Raw genomic sequence first — 17,385 nt, forward strand, 5'->3', positions numbered from 1 at the left:
GCGCTGCATGTGTAATATCACAATATTTATAACCAATATCAGTATGTACTACTCGATATTAGCATAATTATCACAAATTAAAGTGATAATTAGTACTGTTTGGTTTAACAAGGGTTTGTTTTCAGTCTCCCTTTACTAGACTCAAAGCAAGTTACTGTGGACTCGAACGCGTTTAGATTATTTACTGCACTCTAGTGGTTGCAGCGAGGAACTACAATATTAAATTCGTCAGGTTGGCATCAATGCAGCAGCGAGACCGCATTGTTGCACTTCTGCTAAACACTTTCAAAATAAAGTGGAAGCGTTCATAAACAGATTAACAGAAATTATAACGAAGTGATGATGCTTGTTTTCCTTTATTGGTCACTGTACAAACCACAAGTTCACATCCTTCAGTGGGAATAATGCAGATAGGTATACTTATTATTATTCATAGTTACTAATAAGGATTTTCAGCTTGTTTGTGAATGGCTACTTCAAAATACAGTGACCAAGCTAAAGCAATCAAAAAACAAACAGAAATGATTCTTGCATAAAATAATAACACATAAAAATGTTCATCACTGCTTAAAGGTAATATTTTTATTTTCAAATCATATTAGGCCAACTGCAAGTGAAACCTAAAATATGGTTACATGCATATTGTGTCCCCACTCTGTATTTATTTTTACTAACTATGGAGAAATAGCCTCAAGACTTCACAGTTACCTCCAAAATGTGAGTGAATTACATACACTGATATGGTATCTTACATGTTTTGTGTATGAACAATTGTAGGTGTAACCTGATTATTTCTTGAAAAATAAAGCTCACTTCTACAAGTTTAACACCATTCAACAAAGACTTTATTTCCAGTTCAGCAAATAATTTACTGCCTTCAAAAGAGTGTATTCATATATGAAGCAAAGAAATGCTACTGATGATAAGAGAAGAATTAAGTCTACAAAGCAACAGTCTCCAAGATCCTTCATTTGGCACAGTGAATGAGACTACACTCACTGTTCAAACAATCAGTTGTAAATAAATACATAATGCATCACAGCAAGCAGCCAAGTTTGTAATTTTTCATCAACATAGTGCATACAACATCAAATCTGATAACAATGATAGCTGTCAATAACTATAATGATAATGGCGAGATTGAGCAGAAGCAATATAATTTACAATCAGTGCATGCTCTAAGCATAATGACATTCATGTCCTCACCTTTTCTTATACGTCATGTGACACTGGGTGACGATGCACTCCAGAAACAGTGAAGAATAAAATAAACACTGTCTTTGTAAACAGTATTGCAACAACAGATGAAACACTTGGTGACATTAAATTATTTAACATTATATTTTGGCACTGAATTTTCATTACATATATAATGAAAATATATAACCTCCTGCCACCTTGTACAAGTGTATATGAGGCTCATATATATAATTTCATACATATATCAACCTCAATCAATATTAAGTCAGATATTTACATTCAATTTGTGTGTGTGTGTGTGTGTTACACAGAGAGAAAGACAAAGTGAGGAAGAGAGAAAATGTGTCTTTTCTCATGAGAGAAATGAAATTATTCTTCCCTTTTACTGTTCACTTTGTAAAATGTAACATGAGTCACTCTAAAGATGAAATAAAAACATTCAATGTGTACTGTATGTCCATGACTGTAACTTTGGATAGTTACAAATAAAGTATTGCCAAGTTCTCTAATGAATTGGCCTCATAATATTTCAGCTTAACAAATAATAAATAAATCTATTACCCGTCAACCTTTTCCCCTCTCGTGTTCTCATGCCTCCCACATGACTACGTTTTTCTTTGATGCCAATTTGTTACCCTTCTTAAGGCACCAGTCCTAATGACACAGAAAGTTGGACTGTGAAGTGGGACCCATGTTTGGCAGACCACCATATCAGTGCAACAAAAATCAAAATAAAGCACTTCCACAATTGATAAACCAGAGATGCAGTGATGATTAAACAGAAAGATAATTTCAAATGAATGATAAGAGGGGGGATGAGGCCTTATTTGTTTGTTTTCTGAAAACAACTGAATCTTTCTGTGGTTCTTACCAAGACATTTTCTCCTTTAAATGGATACCTCATACTCCCGTGTATCCTGTGGACGAAGTACGAAATCAGTCAGTAAAAAAGTTGTTTGGACTCTAAAATGACAAAATATTTATGAGGAAAAGACGGGGGGAATCATTTGATGTTAAACACACAAAATAGTCTCACTTATAACAAAGTACAGAAAAGCTGAAATTATCCGCCTTGTACTTACGCCTGCCTCGTAAAGAGGGTTGTTGAAATCAGACTCGACCGTAATGGGACTGTAGGAGTGTGTGTGAGAAAGTGATTTCCAGAAGAGTGGCTTCCATTCTAGTCTGCATATGCTGTGAATGAGAAAATAAAAAGGCAAGTGCCCTCATGAGTAAAAGCCGCAGTGTATACGTTACTGTGAACTGAGGTAAAGAAGAGCAAAAGCAGTGTTAGAGCTGCAGAGACGTCACGCTGGTTGGCCGATCTACTTACTTTGTGTAGTACATGTAAATTCCTCCAATCAGGAGGATGACCAAGATGATGGGCAGTATTATTGCCAAAGCAATGTTCTCACTCAGGATCTGATGGGAAGGCTCGAATGACTGGGACACTGTGAGACAGTCAAGAAGTCATCACAAAATAAGCTTTTCATCAACCTGTGATATTTTTCTGCTCATATTTTTAATGTCAAACATCTTAAAAATAGGCTGCTAAATTTGGTGTATTTTTAGTACAACAATTAGCACTTACAAAATGCCTGATGTTATGTTATTATTTTGACATTCTTGTCTACATTGATTAACAATATATTTTACACAGAATGTGGAAATGTTGGTTGAAGAAACTGTCCAAGTGTTGCAATGTACTAACAGCGCTTGTCACAATGTTATTTGTAAGGCAATCACTAGATGGTGCCAAAGTAAAGAGTTCAAATCCTGTATGTCGTGGCTTTAAATATTATGTCTTAAGAACCCATTTGACTTCATACACATTACAAATAGGAGAAGGGAAAAGAAATCACCTTCTAATTTGTGATCATCCAAAAGCTCCTCATACGCCACTGTGTGAAAGGCAGGTAAAAGAAAAAGATTTAAAATAAATGAGGATATTGAAACACCACATCTTCATGCTGATCTATATTCTGTTACAAAAACAATGGCAAGTAAATACAGATCACCTTCATAATTAACAAATGCTGAAACATAACATTGTTAAAGGCAGCTGGTCTTAAACAAGGTTGGAAAGTCCAGAGCAGAATATGCGAAGGGTTAGACAACGAAAAATTTTACCTTTGCAAAAGGGTGGTGGGCTGTTCCACTGAGAGGGGTGGCCAGGAACACAGGTGATAATGACCTCACCAATAAGTTCGTAACCTTCATAACAGAAGAAGCGAAGAGTTTCTCCTGCTTGGTAGCTGTGCTTGTACAAAGTTTGGTAACCATTGTCAGGGACACCAGGGTTTGGGCACGGGTCATATTTTACTGTTCAGGGAACACAAAGACACACAAGAGACAGTCATTAATTAGCATTTCTAAACTTACATCAATAAACGTCCTGAACATACAGAGAAAAGCAGCAGAAGTGTGCAAGAAAGGGACTTACAGACACATTTCGGGCTGCGGTCACTCCATTTGGGGGTGCCAGTGTCGCGTCCATGGCAGGAGATTTGGCTGGGACCTTCCAGCTGATAACCCTGGTTACAAGAGAAGCGGACGACTGTTCCAACGGCAAAACCTGCTTCAGGGCGCACCGAGCGTGCTCCGTTCACCACCTCACCCGGATCCGGACATTGCTGGACTGTGGGGGACAGAGTGGGACATGTGGGACAGCATTTAACTTGATCCCGTACAAATATTTCAATATAGAACAAACAGCGGCAAGAGCAACATGGATGATGACCGTTAATTGTTTTTGAGAAAAGTTTGATGAATAACTTGACATTTTGTCTTGGTGGAGAGTTACGTTAGAACGTTAATATCACTCTCAGGTCTGTGCTGTAATTATGAATCTGCAGATAGTTAGCTTAGCTTTTTTCCTTTTATTGTTTCCTAGTAGTATTTTCAGCCTTTAATAAATGACAGAGAAATGACAGGAAACAAGTGTGAGAGAGTTGTGGAAGCAGAGAGAAGCACCTAACCAATTAACAGTTTTTGTTTAATTCATTAAAAACGACATTTTGCTTTTGTGTGCTGACTATTTCTTGGCCAGGAGCAGAAAGTTTCTGGATTCTCGACTGGTTGGTTCCGGTCAACAGTAGTCTTGCACTCATTCCCATCAGACTAGTTGTTTCCCTGTTTCCACTTTGTGCTGAGCTAAGCCAGCTTGCTGCAGCTCTAAGTGTCAAACTGTTCCTTTTAAAATAACTTTAAACCAAGAACAGAGGAACAGCAGTGTCACGGATGATAACAGAATTTATTGTTTTATGATACCTGGATGTTTTGTCTAAAAAGAAAACATAAAACATCTTCATTTTCATAATCTAACCTTTCCATACATTTGTCACATTTATTAGATCCTATACTTTAAAGACTATTTGTTATCCCTCACTGATCCTGCTGCTTGTCTTACCTTTAACACATGTAGGTGGACTGCTGCTCCAGGAGAGGTCCCACTGGCAGGTGATGATGTCAGAGCCACTGATGTCATATCCTGGTTGGCACTGATAGGTCAGCACGCTGCCTCTCACAGGAGTAGTGTGGGATGAGCTGACCCAGCCAAAATCAATTTGGGGGAGGGAGGGGCAGGTGTCATTCGGCTCAACCTCTGCACGACCCAGAGAGGACGATGAAAGAAATAAAAATATGGTGTAAACTTCAGCAAAGGCCAAAATGTGTTACAAAAATGTGTAGGTTCAAGATTTTTACACTTTGAGCCATAACACCCATTACTCAAGGAGTGTGTGTACTTACCACGATAATGAATGAGGAATCCCTGACTCAGGATGAAACTGGAATCTTCTGGATTACTCTGAAACTGAATGGTGACCTCTGACCCCCCAGAGACAACCTGGAATCGTTCTTTGGACCCTATGTATTGTCCAATCACATTGGACATGAGATCACGTCCATCAAAGGCAGTCAGGACGTCGGTGTGACGGATATTTAAACTTTAAGAAGGAAAGAGAGAAACAAAAACAAAAAAAGAGGTTTTACTTCAGAGACATTTTGCAGTGCACCCACCTGATGGGTTATTAGTCAGTACGCAGTATAGACAGGAAAGAAAATTACATAAAGCTGAAACAATATTATCCACCTTTCTCGTTCATTTGCTGTTTTACTTTAAATGGTACAATGTGCTCAGAACATAGTGATCTGACAAACTACATTCCTTTCTGAAACCATAAATCATTAAAGACAATGCTGTGCAGTATTTGGGGCTTTAAGATGTTTTATAATGTAGTATTGAAACATAACACCATGCTCCTACCAATCTATCAGAGTGCTGAGCTGCATTAAGCTTTAAGCCAGTGGTTTGATTCAGTGGTTGGATGACTGGCTTAGCTTATAAACTTAGAGGCAACATCATCTTTAATTAGCAATACTCACATCCGGACATCCAGTTCAATGCGCTTCTCCTCATTTCCATGGATCTGCCAGACACAGTCTAACCCCTTGGAGTAGCTCTGGGGCCAATCAGGAGACAGGATGGTACCTGAGGGCTCGGTTAACTCCCCTCCACACAGAGCTTGTGGCGGAGCAGAGGAGGTGAGAGGAAAGAAAATCAGGTGAGAACTCGGAGACAGAGAGAACGGTTAACAAAGTGATTTAAATAACAACAGAAACTGGAAAAGGGAGCGCAACTGAAGAAAAATTAAATATTAATGGAGGGAGAGAACATATATAAAGACAAAGTGAAACATTCAGCTAGAGGCAATGAAGATTTTAAAGAGATGTGAAGTAAGTAAATGGCATTATTAGCTACGGCTTACTTAAAACCTCCATTAGTTAAACATCTGTGCTGCTTCAGTGACATTATTGATAACAGAAGAGACCTTGTTCATAGCCTGGCTGTTTATAATTCTGCAGCTTTTAGGCAGATCACTTAGAGAATTGATCAGTTTAAGAAAATGAAGAATGACCACTTTGACACACATTTCAGTACTTCACATTAACCACAGCAGCTTGTAGTCCTTGCAGAAACACAATACAGCGTATCATTAAGAAGGTGACAACTCTAGGGTGCAAACTGCAGCAATGAGAGCCAAATTTATCCCTTCTATTTCTATAAACAAATCCACAATTTTGCCTGTGAGAACACATTCAATTAGATTTTGCCTGGAGGATGATGCAGACTTCACAGACAGTGCGGGGACTTGCTCTCACACAAAGCACCTCCTATAAAAACCGAGGCATGAAACTGTGAAGCTTCACACAGACACACACAGGTGTGCAGCAGTGGAGTGAATGCAGAAATGTGAGAGCGAATAAAACGGTGCATGAGGACAGTTAGATTCTGCAAACACTTTCTTGGGAACATTTTAAACACAACACTGAGAGCATAACAGGAAAATATAAGCAGAATCGCACCATCAGATCAAATACTGAAAATGCATCTTTGCTATGAGATCTATGAAATAGATCTCCCAACAACCCGGTGAGCAGCTCCCAGGGAGACAGCACTTCGCCACGCATGGGTGCTCAAGACAGCCATAAAAGCTCTGACCTCTTCGCCAGTGACAGATATCCCACCACCCCTACTTCACCATGTCTGAGCTACTTGTGCTTTTCTGCAAGAGGATACACCACACAGCATATGGCTTTTCTGATTGTCTATAACCCTCGATTGAAACTATAACCCTTGTGTGTTCAGCCAGTCCTTGACCCGGAGCAACGTGTCTGCCAGTTTTATATCTGTCACAGCCTCTCTGTTGCTCTCAGTTTTCACAGCCTGCAGACGAGCAGATGAAACAGTCAGCATGGCTGTAGTCGTCGTCGTGTTACAGCATCTTGGTACTTAAGGCACCAATCTCAACACAGTTCAGTGTGTCACAATGGGATTTGAATAACTGCAACTGGACTCGCTTATTTGAAATACAGCTGAGTCTCAACCTGAAACTTACCTCCGCACACAGGTTCACTGTCATTCCAGTGGGGATTGCTGTGGTCGACACACTCAATCGTCGCTGAACCTTGTTCCATGACAAAGCCTGGAGAGCAGGTGAAGGTAACAGTGGTGCCCAGCTGGTATGTGAGGTCACTGCTGCTGAAGTTTCCATGGGGCATGTAGGGCTCCCAGCAGTGTTCGTCATCGAAAGCTACAAAATAACAGACAACAACAGATCAGATACAGCGCATGCATGTGAGCACTGATCAGAAAAAAATATTCCTGCATTTCATTGATTTTATTTTTGTATTGCAGTGTTTGCTCTCCTGCGTGGTCGTACGAAAGAAACCACACCCATTTAATTAAGGAACTGCAGCTTTTCACTTGGGATGACCCGTAACCTTGAGCAGTCTTGGCTAGAAAAAGCCCAGGTGTAAAATGCTAAAAGCCAAAGCCCTGAGCATCTCCAAGGCCTAAAATAAATCCCACTGAAGCGCAGGCAGACTGTGAGCACTTAAGTGGCTCATTATGGTCTTCTAAAAAACAAACTAAAAACAAAGAAGCCTTGGTTTTCTGGAGGTCTGTAGTCAATTAAACTCCATTAACGTAACATATGACACATCTAACAAAATGATCTCTCACTAATTAAAATTAGCAAGGTCAACCTTGGAATCTGTTTTTATGATTAAAATAAACTTCAGTAAGTGAGAAGGCTTTTAAATTCTCACCATTGGTAGTGTGTGGTAATTCTATAATGTATCATCTCAAACTCATTTTCAGGAAGAACCAGGCATTGAATGTTATGCAGTAATGAGGTTAGAAGGAAGTGCAGCCCTCCTGATGCCTTGTTTTGCTGAATGTGGAAAATCTCTCTGCTCACCCTCGTATCGCAGAGCCAGTAGCAGAGGGATGGAGGAAGAATCAGCTGTGAGCTCCAGGTACAGTGTGGAGCCCTCACTCCGCAACCCACCCTCTGGGACATCATCCAGGTCTGAGTCGTAGAGCGGTGGAGACAGGGAACTGTTGCCGCTGCGCACAATTAACCTGGGAGGAAAAACAACCACAAAGAGGCCTGACGGTGAGCACGACAAAAGAGGGAGGCGTTGTGATCAGCGTCTGAATAAGAAATACACGAATGTGAGTGGACATCAGACTGAAGGCTCAGCATCAACAAGTTTGGTGTAACGTGGTGTAGAATAAAAAAATGCTAGGATACTGTAACAATTTTTTGTATACATGCACAATACAGACAAAAGTATTGGGTCACCTGACCATTACACCAACAGGAACTTTAATGACAATTATGACAATGACATTCTAAATACACAGACACCTTTGCACTGTGTCAGTTTTAGACATGCGCTAAAAACGTTTCTTCTTGTGTTATTGATGATAATTACCTTTAATGTATGCCTATCATCAAATGATGATGCCGAATAGCATTGTGTAAGAGAAAGAAAACAGAGCAACAGTCTACCTAGCCCACCTGGGAAGGGTCTAGACAAAAAAACAATTTGCACTGCCGAAATTTTTATAGAACGTAGCATGTAGGGAATAAAAGGTTGCAAAACACATAATAGTTAAAAGAATCTGTTAATACTTCACTACTACTTCATTAATAAATGCTGAATTCCAGAATCATGAGTAATTCCTAAATAATTGTGTAATTTGAGATCATTAACAATTAGCTCATAAATACGTGTAAATCTGTATTAATAATTAGTGACTTATGCAGAAGTATAACAGTAGGGCTGCTCTAATCTGACCGACTCAGGGTTTTCAAATCTGCAAGAGGAAGATAAGCTTTTGAAAAGACACCAGAACAAAATACAGAACCTCACCAAAGTCAGAAAACAAATTCTACGACACACAAACTCACTTATCATCATCTTCATCCAGTGCAATCCTCTCAAAGTGTAGATGGAGTCTGTGTCCTTCTTTGGCTTCTATTAACCAGTGGCAGCTAAGGTTATTTCCATTACTGTGGTTGCTGACAGATGGAGGGGGTGGAGACAGTATCCGGCCCACTGTTGCATTACGAATCCACCCTCCACAAGAGACAGCTAACGAAAAACAATATCCCACATATTATTTTCAAAAGACCAGTTAGCATCGGTCACATTTATTTCAACTTTAAATCAGTCTACTGACCAACACACTGTGGCACAGGAGTGCTCCAGTGTGGTTGTGTTGCGTTGACACAAGTGGCCACCTCATGGCCGCGGACCTGAAAACCTGGATCACAGTGGAAATGAGCCTGACCTCCAGGATGGATGTCTGTCACGGTCACTCCACCGCCCTCAGGAGACAGAGGGAATGGGCAGGACAGCAGAAAGGCTGTTGATGTTGATGAAAAAGTGAGGAAAGCAAAATGGATGGTTGTTGAGATTACAGTACGAAAGAAGTAGCTTTTCTCTTAGATTTAAATATGTGTCCTGTCATTTCTATCTATTTCTGACCCTTTAGCTTTACCTCTACAATCTAGTTGTATGCTGATTTTGATCTCTGTGATGCTGCCGTTCTAGTTTTCCCTTCACCTCCCACATCACCCACAGAATCTTCCGCCGGCACCGTCTATCATTGTGGTTCCTCATTTTATCAAGAGGCCACTCTACTCTGATCACTGAGACGTTTTCTCTCTTCCATTTTTTCTTCCTAGCAACTGCTAGTCTTCATTTAATCTAATAATCTATTTATATAATCTGTAATCAAATAATCCATTTCTCTTCTCTGAATCTAATTCATAGTGTTGAGAACAGTGTTGCTTGGTTATGGTTGCGGTTACACACTGAAGGATGTGCAGCTCAGAAATTCTCCTTGCTTTAAACTCCAAAATTTTAATGTGGGAAAATTCGAAGTACAGTACTGTGGTGTGTTTCTTGACTATGTCCACTGGCCCCAACATCTACCATGCTTGCACACTTTTAAATACGAGGGAATGCAGATTTTCATTCCAGGCACACAACACTTACTCTGATTAACACTCCTTCATGCAAACAGGAATACAGAAAAACACAAATCACTAAAATCATCTTACTGTTTATCAAGAAAATAAATCAGCTAAACCAGCTGAAACAATAATAGTCTAGTTATTTAAAACTTACTTTACCTTGATAATGGAGGCTGAACATGCCATGGTTGGTCTGTTGAAGGCTGCGATAGTGTATGTACACCTGATTGGTTGTGCTGCGAATCACCTGACCCTCCTTCATCAGAGTCTCATTGGCTAAGAGTTCAGGTCCCAAACCTCCATATCCCATGATGGTCAAGGACTCTTTCTTTGACAGGTTCACCTTCCTTACCTGTAGGGAAAAAAGAGGAAGTGATGACATGCAACTTGCCAGTTATTTCAGCAATAGGAGAATTAATCACTGACAAGTACATTTATAACTGACATACTGTACAGTGTTCAAGTCTTTGTTGGACATTTAAGATGAACCAAATGCAAAAACACAAATAAAGCGGGTTGAGTGGAATGATCTTAGCTCAGTTTAAGAATGAGTCATGTCACTTAACATTCCACTTGGGCCTCAAAAACTGAAAGTTAATATGTTTGACCACACCGCTGCCACACTACTACTGGAATTACAGTGTACTCCCAAGTGATTACCTGACTTCTCAACATACACCACCGACCCTGCCACTATTTATGAGACTGAAACTGCAACACACAGGCTTGAGTAGTTTTCAAAATTTGAATCCAGTTGGATAGATAACAGAGATTATGTGAAATATGCAAAAAGAGCTGATTAGGTTTCTATATTGAGGTCTATGTATAAACAATTTTTCACTAAACAAAATCATGTAGATCATTTAAATGTTTTAGCTGTACTGTATTTGACGATAAATGATCTAATTTTTGTTTGTTTGGTGTCTAAAGTCCTCACAGTATAATCAAAGTACAAAAACCCACACACTCAGATCAAAGACAAAATTGAAACTGATGGTGTAAAAAAGGATCATATTTGAAAATATTCACGTTTACGGACTCATGGGAGATAATGCACATTACCTGAATTTCCACACCGTAACCTGCATACACAGTAATGCTGTAGGTGCACTCCAGAGGGGAAAAAGATGATGTTGATGCAGGATCTGGTGACTCGACAACATCCTCCATTGCTGACAAAGTTGCATTGCATTGTACTGTGATAAGAGGAAAAGGACAGGAGTAGTAAAAGTGAAAATGTGTATTGAGGAATACATCTAATACCTTTTAAATTCACTTTATACAGAAAAGCTTTGGCAAACATACATATAGTTTACATATAGTATGACTCACATTAATAGCTTTGTACTTTGCTCAAAGGCTTCTTTGTGAGTGGTGAGAGAGCTCACAGGGGATAGCAACATATTTACATGGCCATAGACAAACAGTGCACCCTTGGTACAATTTGACACGAAATAGGACTATTAGGTATGTATGATTGAATATAATTGAATGTGCTGGGGGTTATCATTAATGATGGCTAATCAAATCAGCTCTTGTCACTCTCTTAAAGCTTTGCCCTTCCCACTATTCTCTACTTCTAACAACAACATCATCAACAACAAAACAATAACAACATTGATGATGATGACAATTTAATTATTCTTATTCATTAATATTACATCTCTTTAGTGTGCTGTATCCCAGAAACAAGGAGGGTGGGAGTGATTTCTGCAGAGAGCATTCAGCGATGTGAAGATGAGAGAGAAGTTAGAATGTCTTTTACTGAATCTTGAAGATGCCTCCTACACTCCTGCTGATCTGAACTGCATAAACCAGGACATTACTGAGAATTCCTAGTTATCAGCAAAATGTCAGATCTAGCATCTGAAACAGACTACAGATAGTTCAGGCAGACACTGTTCTGCTGAAGACATAAAAGATCTTTTGCATCATAATTTAACACTTACAACAAGAAGCTACTTTTACTTTTGACACCTACATATTATACAGTTTGCAGTAATAGGCTACTTAAGCAATTTATTTAAGTAGAATTTCGAACACAAGACTTCTGCTTATTGTGGTACCACCACTGGCACTCTGCTCATTTGCTCATTTTAGATATAATTAAGTCTGTTTGACTATAAACTTGAACTACACCACTGACAATACCTCATGCTGGTTCTGCATAAATGGGTACTTGTGGTGAACTGAAATGCTTACATGGAAGCTTCCTTCAAATTAAAGAGTGCATATGGACAGACATTTCTCCTGCTGTTGTTGAAAGTAGCACAATTTAGTAGATTTATTAAACTGAAAGGAAGACTTTGAACTTGCAAGACATTGTGCAGGTCTGACACTGACAAGAAATGTAACCATAAAGGTCAGACTCTGCTTTGTTGCCATTATATAATCAAATTCAAACTGAGATTCCTTTATTTGTCAGGGTCTCAGAGCCAGGCCATAACAATACAAACATATTGGCAGAGGAAAGTATGAAAACAGACAATAATATTAGACATAGAAGAGATTTTTTTTTTGTGATTTCTAAAGGTCTGATTGGGTGTGAATCCATGAATGTAAGAGATGACATAAAACAAAATCGACCTGTGCTGTTCATCTCTTTCAAGTAGGTCAGTGGTGAAAGTTGCAAATGAAAGTCATCTTTGACACCAAAATAGCTGTGCACTGCTGGATAGGCAGTGACACACTCCCTGCTGTGCAACTCATCAAAATATCTAATGGATCAAGGGAAACATCACTGAGCTCCAGGAAAATCTCGTCTAACACAGCAAATCTTTGTGGCTAGTATAGGCTGAAAGTTGCATGTATGCAGTTTTATGTAAGTTGCAACAAATAGCATAAACATCTTTTATTTATTACTAAAAAGGGTGAAAACTAAACAGGACGTTTGTACATTTTTGCTAAGATGTTTTTGTTACTGGTTTTAAGATGAATGACCAGCATGGCCAGTTGATACTTTACTCCGTATAGGGAAAAGGCAAAAAATCTGAATTGCGGTGCCATTTTGATGCAAAATGCGTTCAGTGAGTTGGTTCGACTACATCCACTTTAGTCTGGTCCTGCCTGCTCTTTTCATATTATTGCTGTTGTGTAAATGGGAAAATTATGATTTACATAAAAATATATATCTCATTGTCCAAAACTTTGTGAGGTTCATCTTTAGTATATCTATTGTCCCAATAACCAATCAACTACCAACAACAATGAAGTATGATCACATTTTCATGTCAGACAACAGGCAAGGAGCATCACATTTCTGTCTTTGGGCTAATGAGGCAGGGAAATAAAGTCTGACCCTCATAAAAACAACCTGGCTTATTATCACTATGTGGCATTATGTGGTTGTCACCAATTAAATGGTGTAAAAATTAAAGGCAATTCTTGCCAGTGAGTACTGACTAAAGTACTGCCTCACATGAAGCAGTGATGTGTTGGATTGTCCCTCCTTAAATTGTTTTATTGACCACATGACTGACTAAAACTGGTGCTATGCTCCGGTAGACTCAAATTATTGATCACCACTTTTAATGCAAATAGAATCTGTAGAGGAAAGGGCTTTATAATCCATTTGTCTAACAATGAATAACAACAAAAAAGTGTCAGTCAGAAGCATCAATAACAAGAAAGCAACACAACACTGAAATAGCAGATCTTATATAGTATATAGTAAATCTCTCATATAGTAAATCAGCTGACAGTAAATGAAAGGAGTAAATGAAAAATCTGACCATTTAGATGCAGCATCTTGCTGCAAATATGGCAGATACACTTCACATAATTCTGTCATGGCAGAAAATGTATAATAAGTTGTGCCCATCATCCATAATGAGCATTTTAGAATAGAAATTATTTTAAGAAAGGTTAAAGCTTGTTCACTTTCTTGCTGAGAATCAGATGAAAAGATTGACACTATATTCTCATATCCATATTGTAAATACAGTATGTAGCTGGAGCTCACAGTTGGTTAGCATCAGCTTAGCATGCATAAAGATTAGAAACAGTGGGAAATAGATAGCCAGGCTCTGTCCAAAGATCAAAAATCTGCCTACCAGCACCCTTGAAGCTAACTTTGAAGCATACTCTATCTTCTTTATGTAATACTAATATTCTGGCTAACTATTTCCTCCCCTGTTTACAATCTTTGCACAAGTTAAGCTAACCAGCTGCCGGTTATAACTTCATATTTACCATGCAGACAAGAGAGTAGTATCAATCTTCTCAATACACTCTCTGCAAGAAAGTTAATAAAACTACTTCAGAAAATGTCTAATTATTTCCTTACGATACCACTGTGTTGCCATGACTCACTGATCATTGATCTCCTGACATTTCTCTCCCCACAGCTGGTGTAAATCAGCTGACCCACCTCCCATCCACTCAGTGACATTTCCTCAACTCCTTTGAAGCCATTGTTGCAGTAATGGTGTCTTTTGCTTCATGACTAGAATGAGTTACCAGCTCTCATCCACTTTCAGCGAGAACTATACAGACACCCCAGTCACAAACAATGTCATTTTGTTATCTCTGTCTCTGACAGTTTTTAAAATAGCAAGTTATTCTGTCCCTCACAAATCCTTGTTATTTTTTGGGTCATGATGACAGTGTTGACCGACTGATTTGTCAAATTAATACTTCTCTTCCTAATGGTGATATGAGTATTTATGGCTTCACCTGTTTGCTTTTTATTCAGTTATTAAGTTGTTTTTATACTCAGTGAATAAGTTTTGTTTGTTGTAATAATAACTAAAAGACAAGAAGTATGTTTAGTATATTTGTTTATTGTCAGAATTGTTCTGGCACCTTCATACCTTGCACTGTGTTTTCTGTAAACACCATTTGTGTTTTTCTTTTGACTGACAGCTATCCTAACCATCATCTAAGTTAAAGATGCACATAGCCATACTGATACATCTAGCAGCAATCTTCTCACAGTAGTTCACCGCTCTTCATTGCACGGTGCCTTTAAGAGTTTAAAGCACAAATCCTGAAATGTAGAAATATAAGAAGCATATTATTCTAACAGAGATAAGACCAGAGACATCGAGAAAAATATCTGTACTTTCAGCTATGCTCAACTTAAATTCTTACCAAATAACTAAATTCCAGAAATCTAATATACTATATATGTTCCAGAATATCACAGTATATTAGCAGGTAAATGGGAAATGGCTGCATTTCTATAGCAGGTAGCTATGTTGATTCTAACCTAAAAAATAACACTAAGTCAGTAAAGACTGGCTATGCAACAGTGTTAGTACATGCACAGAACATCTTTTTCTTTAGAAGTAACTCATATTGTAAAGTAACCTGTTGATGTTTCATCATTAATATTTAATGACGGCATGTTTCACGTTACCTTGTCTGTCAGGATCTCCTTGTTACTCTGTCTTCAGACAAATTACTGACGTTGTGACGGAAACCAAAGTCACTGCTGGAGCCACCGCAAACTGAACAACTCTGATGCCACAGGTGAAATTCTGAATATGCTTTTCAAGCTTTCTTCACTTTGTTATTTCAGAAAATTAAGTTGCATCAATGAATAAACAACTCTCTGGGGAAACCCGGTGGTGACATGCAAGTACCTGGCATGTGCATTGTGGTTATTGTGGTCGTGGTGATCAGAGTGGTGGTTGTCTCCTCCTCAGTGGGCAGCGAGGACATGGTAGTCCTTGATCCTGTCTGGCTGGCAGTGGAAGAGGAGCTTAAAGCTGTGGTGAGCAGCCCTGGTGATATGACTGTCGCTGTTGACTCAGTCTGCCCAAGCCCAGGCACAGCCTGTGTTGGGTTGGTGGTAGTACCTGCAGAATACAAAGGTTCAGTTCCATATGTGCCAATGACCTGTCACCCATATTGTACTATAGCTGCATCACCTAAGTCGTAAAAGCCTGTGTTAGTGTACCTGAGCCTGCAGAAGCCCCTCCTAAGTATTCCTTACTCTGCAGGGCAGCATGGATCAGGTCGCCCAGAGGGTAAGAGTCTGGGATTGATGTTGGTGGTGTATCAGGCTCAGGAGTCATAAAGCTCATTCCTGAAAAAAGCCAGGATTAATTACTGTTTTTGTCAAACAATATGAAAACAAGCCTAGTTAGCAGGACATGGCAAGTACTCTGCATTAGTGTATAACTGTGGTGGGAATGTGCATGCATTAGAGAATGCACACACAGACAGAGTTACCTGAAACTAGGTGGATCATGGTGACAGACAGCATCACAGCAAGGTGTGTGAACCCCATGGCTTTGAATGAAACTGAATGACCTGAGAAGGTTAAAATGAACAGGTTGATTAGCAAACTATTATTCTGCAGGGTGTACAGAAATAATCAGGACTGGTTTGAGGGATAATGAATAGCAAAGTATTAGTTATATAATTTAAAATTCTGTCGTAATTCAGGTACTGGGCATATGTTTACATCACACAGGCCACAATGACTCGTTGTGAGGATCGTTGCGATTTCAGACTGTATACAAAGCTAATCTGTTAATCTGGAAAACATCCCTCTAATTTATACTATACATAGGCATAAATGACAATTTATTAAAAATTATTTGTACACATTTAGAGAAAGGAAACTCGGTAAAATCGCACACGGTATAAGGTTACATATTCGGGCTTTCCTCCTGCATTTTCTCACCCAAATCTGCAACAACATGCCCGACAAATGCGCTATTCCAAAATTCACCAAATGAGCCAGTTGTCGCCGCAGGTAGACGCTGAACCTTATTCAGTCATCAGCTTCTTAATGCGAATGTGTCAAAAGCCCCTCCGCTGTTATTCGAGGCGTTTCCTCGGTGAAATAACCAGCCTGATGTGTGACAAAATGATGGGGCCATACGAGGCAGCATCACTCGCACCTCCCCTCGGCCCTCTTTGTGCAGAGGACGATTTTTGGCATCAGTCATCACTACTGTAAGACCGACAACCATCTCAACAACGTTGAAAGGTGCTTACCTTTATTTTCCAGGGTGCGTCCTGTGTCCTGTTACTTGGACTGTATCCTGTTGCTTTAGGCCCCGAGAACACGGCGGGGTTTGTGCTGGTGAGGTGCCTCTAGCTGGTTACCGTGTGGTTGACGCATTCGGCTATGATGTGAGGGCATTTGTGTTGAAGCTTCAGGTGCGCCCTAGCGGCCGCACGCGGTAACTGCAGCGTCGCGCGGGAGATTTCCTCATTTTGTCTGTGGGCGCTGGAGGAGCTGTCCACCAGCGCGGTGCTGAAGTGCATCCGAAATATCGCTGCACGGTATATCAAGGTAATCGGACAGATGATGAGGCACGCAGTGTATGTTTGATCAGTTAACGGCCTGCATGTGCCATACAGTATGCATGGCGACCATCTTTGTGCCGTGGAT

The 17,385-nt window shown here is 39.5% G+C and overlaps 1 protein-coding gene and 1 long non-coding RNA gene across 3 annotated transcripts; both read right to left on the reverse strand.

Moving 5' to 3' along the window:
- Positions 1-797: 797 nt before the first annotated feature.
- Positions 798-17,160, reverse strand: sez6l2 (seizure related 6 homolog (mouse)-like 2). Of its 2 annotated transcripts, none has more exons than XM_046416427.1 (19): positions 16,669-16,839; positions 16,212-16,292; positions 15,937-16,065; positions 15,620-15,835; positions 11,097-11,230; positions 10,194-10,386; positions 9,236-9,421; positions 8,964-9,147; positions 7,965-8,128; positions 7,101-7,295; positions 5,587-5,725; positions 4,951-5,147; positions 4,610-4,804; positions 3,644-3,838; positions 3,331-3,522; positions 3,063-3,101; positions 2,534-2,651; positions 2,283-2,394; positions 798-2,117 (listed from the first exon to the last, which is right to left on the reverse strand). In XM_046416427.1, the coding sequence occupies exons 2-19, from the start codon at positions 16,267-16,269 to the stop codon at positions 2,088-2,090; spliced, it is 2,676 nt and encodes an 891-aa protein (XP_046272383.1). In that variant the 5' UTR covers positions 16,270-16,292; positions 16,669-16,839; the 3' UTR covers positions 798-2,087. The 2 variants fall into 2 exon arrangements, with proteins under 2 accessions (XP_046272383.1, XP_046272382.1); XM_046416426.1 differs by lacking the exon at positions 16,669-16,839 and adding an exon at positions 16,986-17,160 and having other exon boundaries at positions 799-2,117.
- LOC124073883 lies at positions 14,796-15,613 on the reverse strand. The gene is made up of 2 exons (XR_006845737.1): positions 15,394-15,613; positions 14,796-15,021 (listed from the first exon to the last, which is right to left on the reverse strand). It is a non-coding gene; the product is annotated as an uncharacterized LOC124073883 (long non-coding RNA).
- Positions 17,161-17,385: the final 225 nt, after the last annotated feature.

The sequence above is a fragment of the Scatophagus argus genome, chromosome 16 (assembly GCF_020382885.2).
Source record: "Scatophagus argus isolate fScaArg1 chromosome 16, fScaArg1.pri, whole genome shotgun sequence".
Taxonomy (NCBI): domain Eukaryota; kingdom Metazoa; phylum Chordata; class Actinopteri; family Scatophagidae; genus Scatophagus; species Scatophagus argus.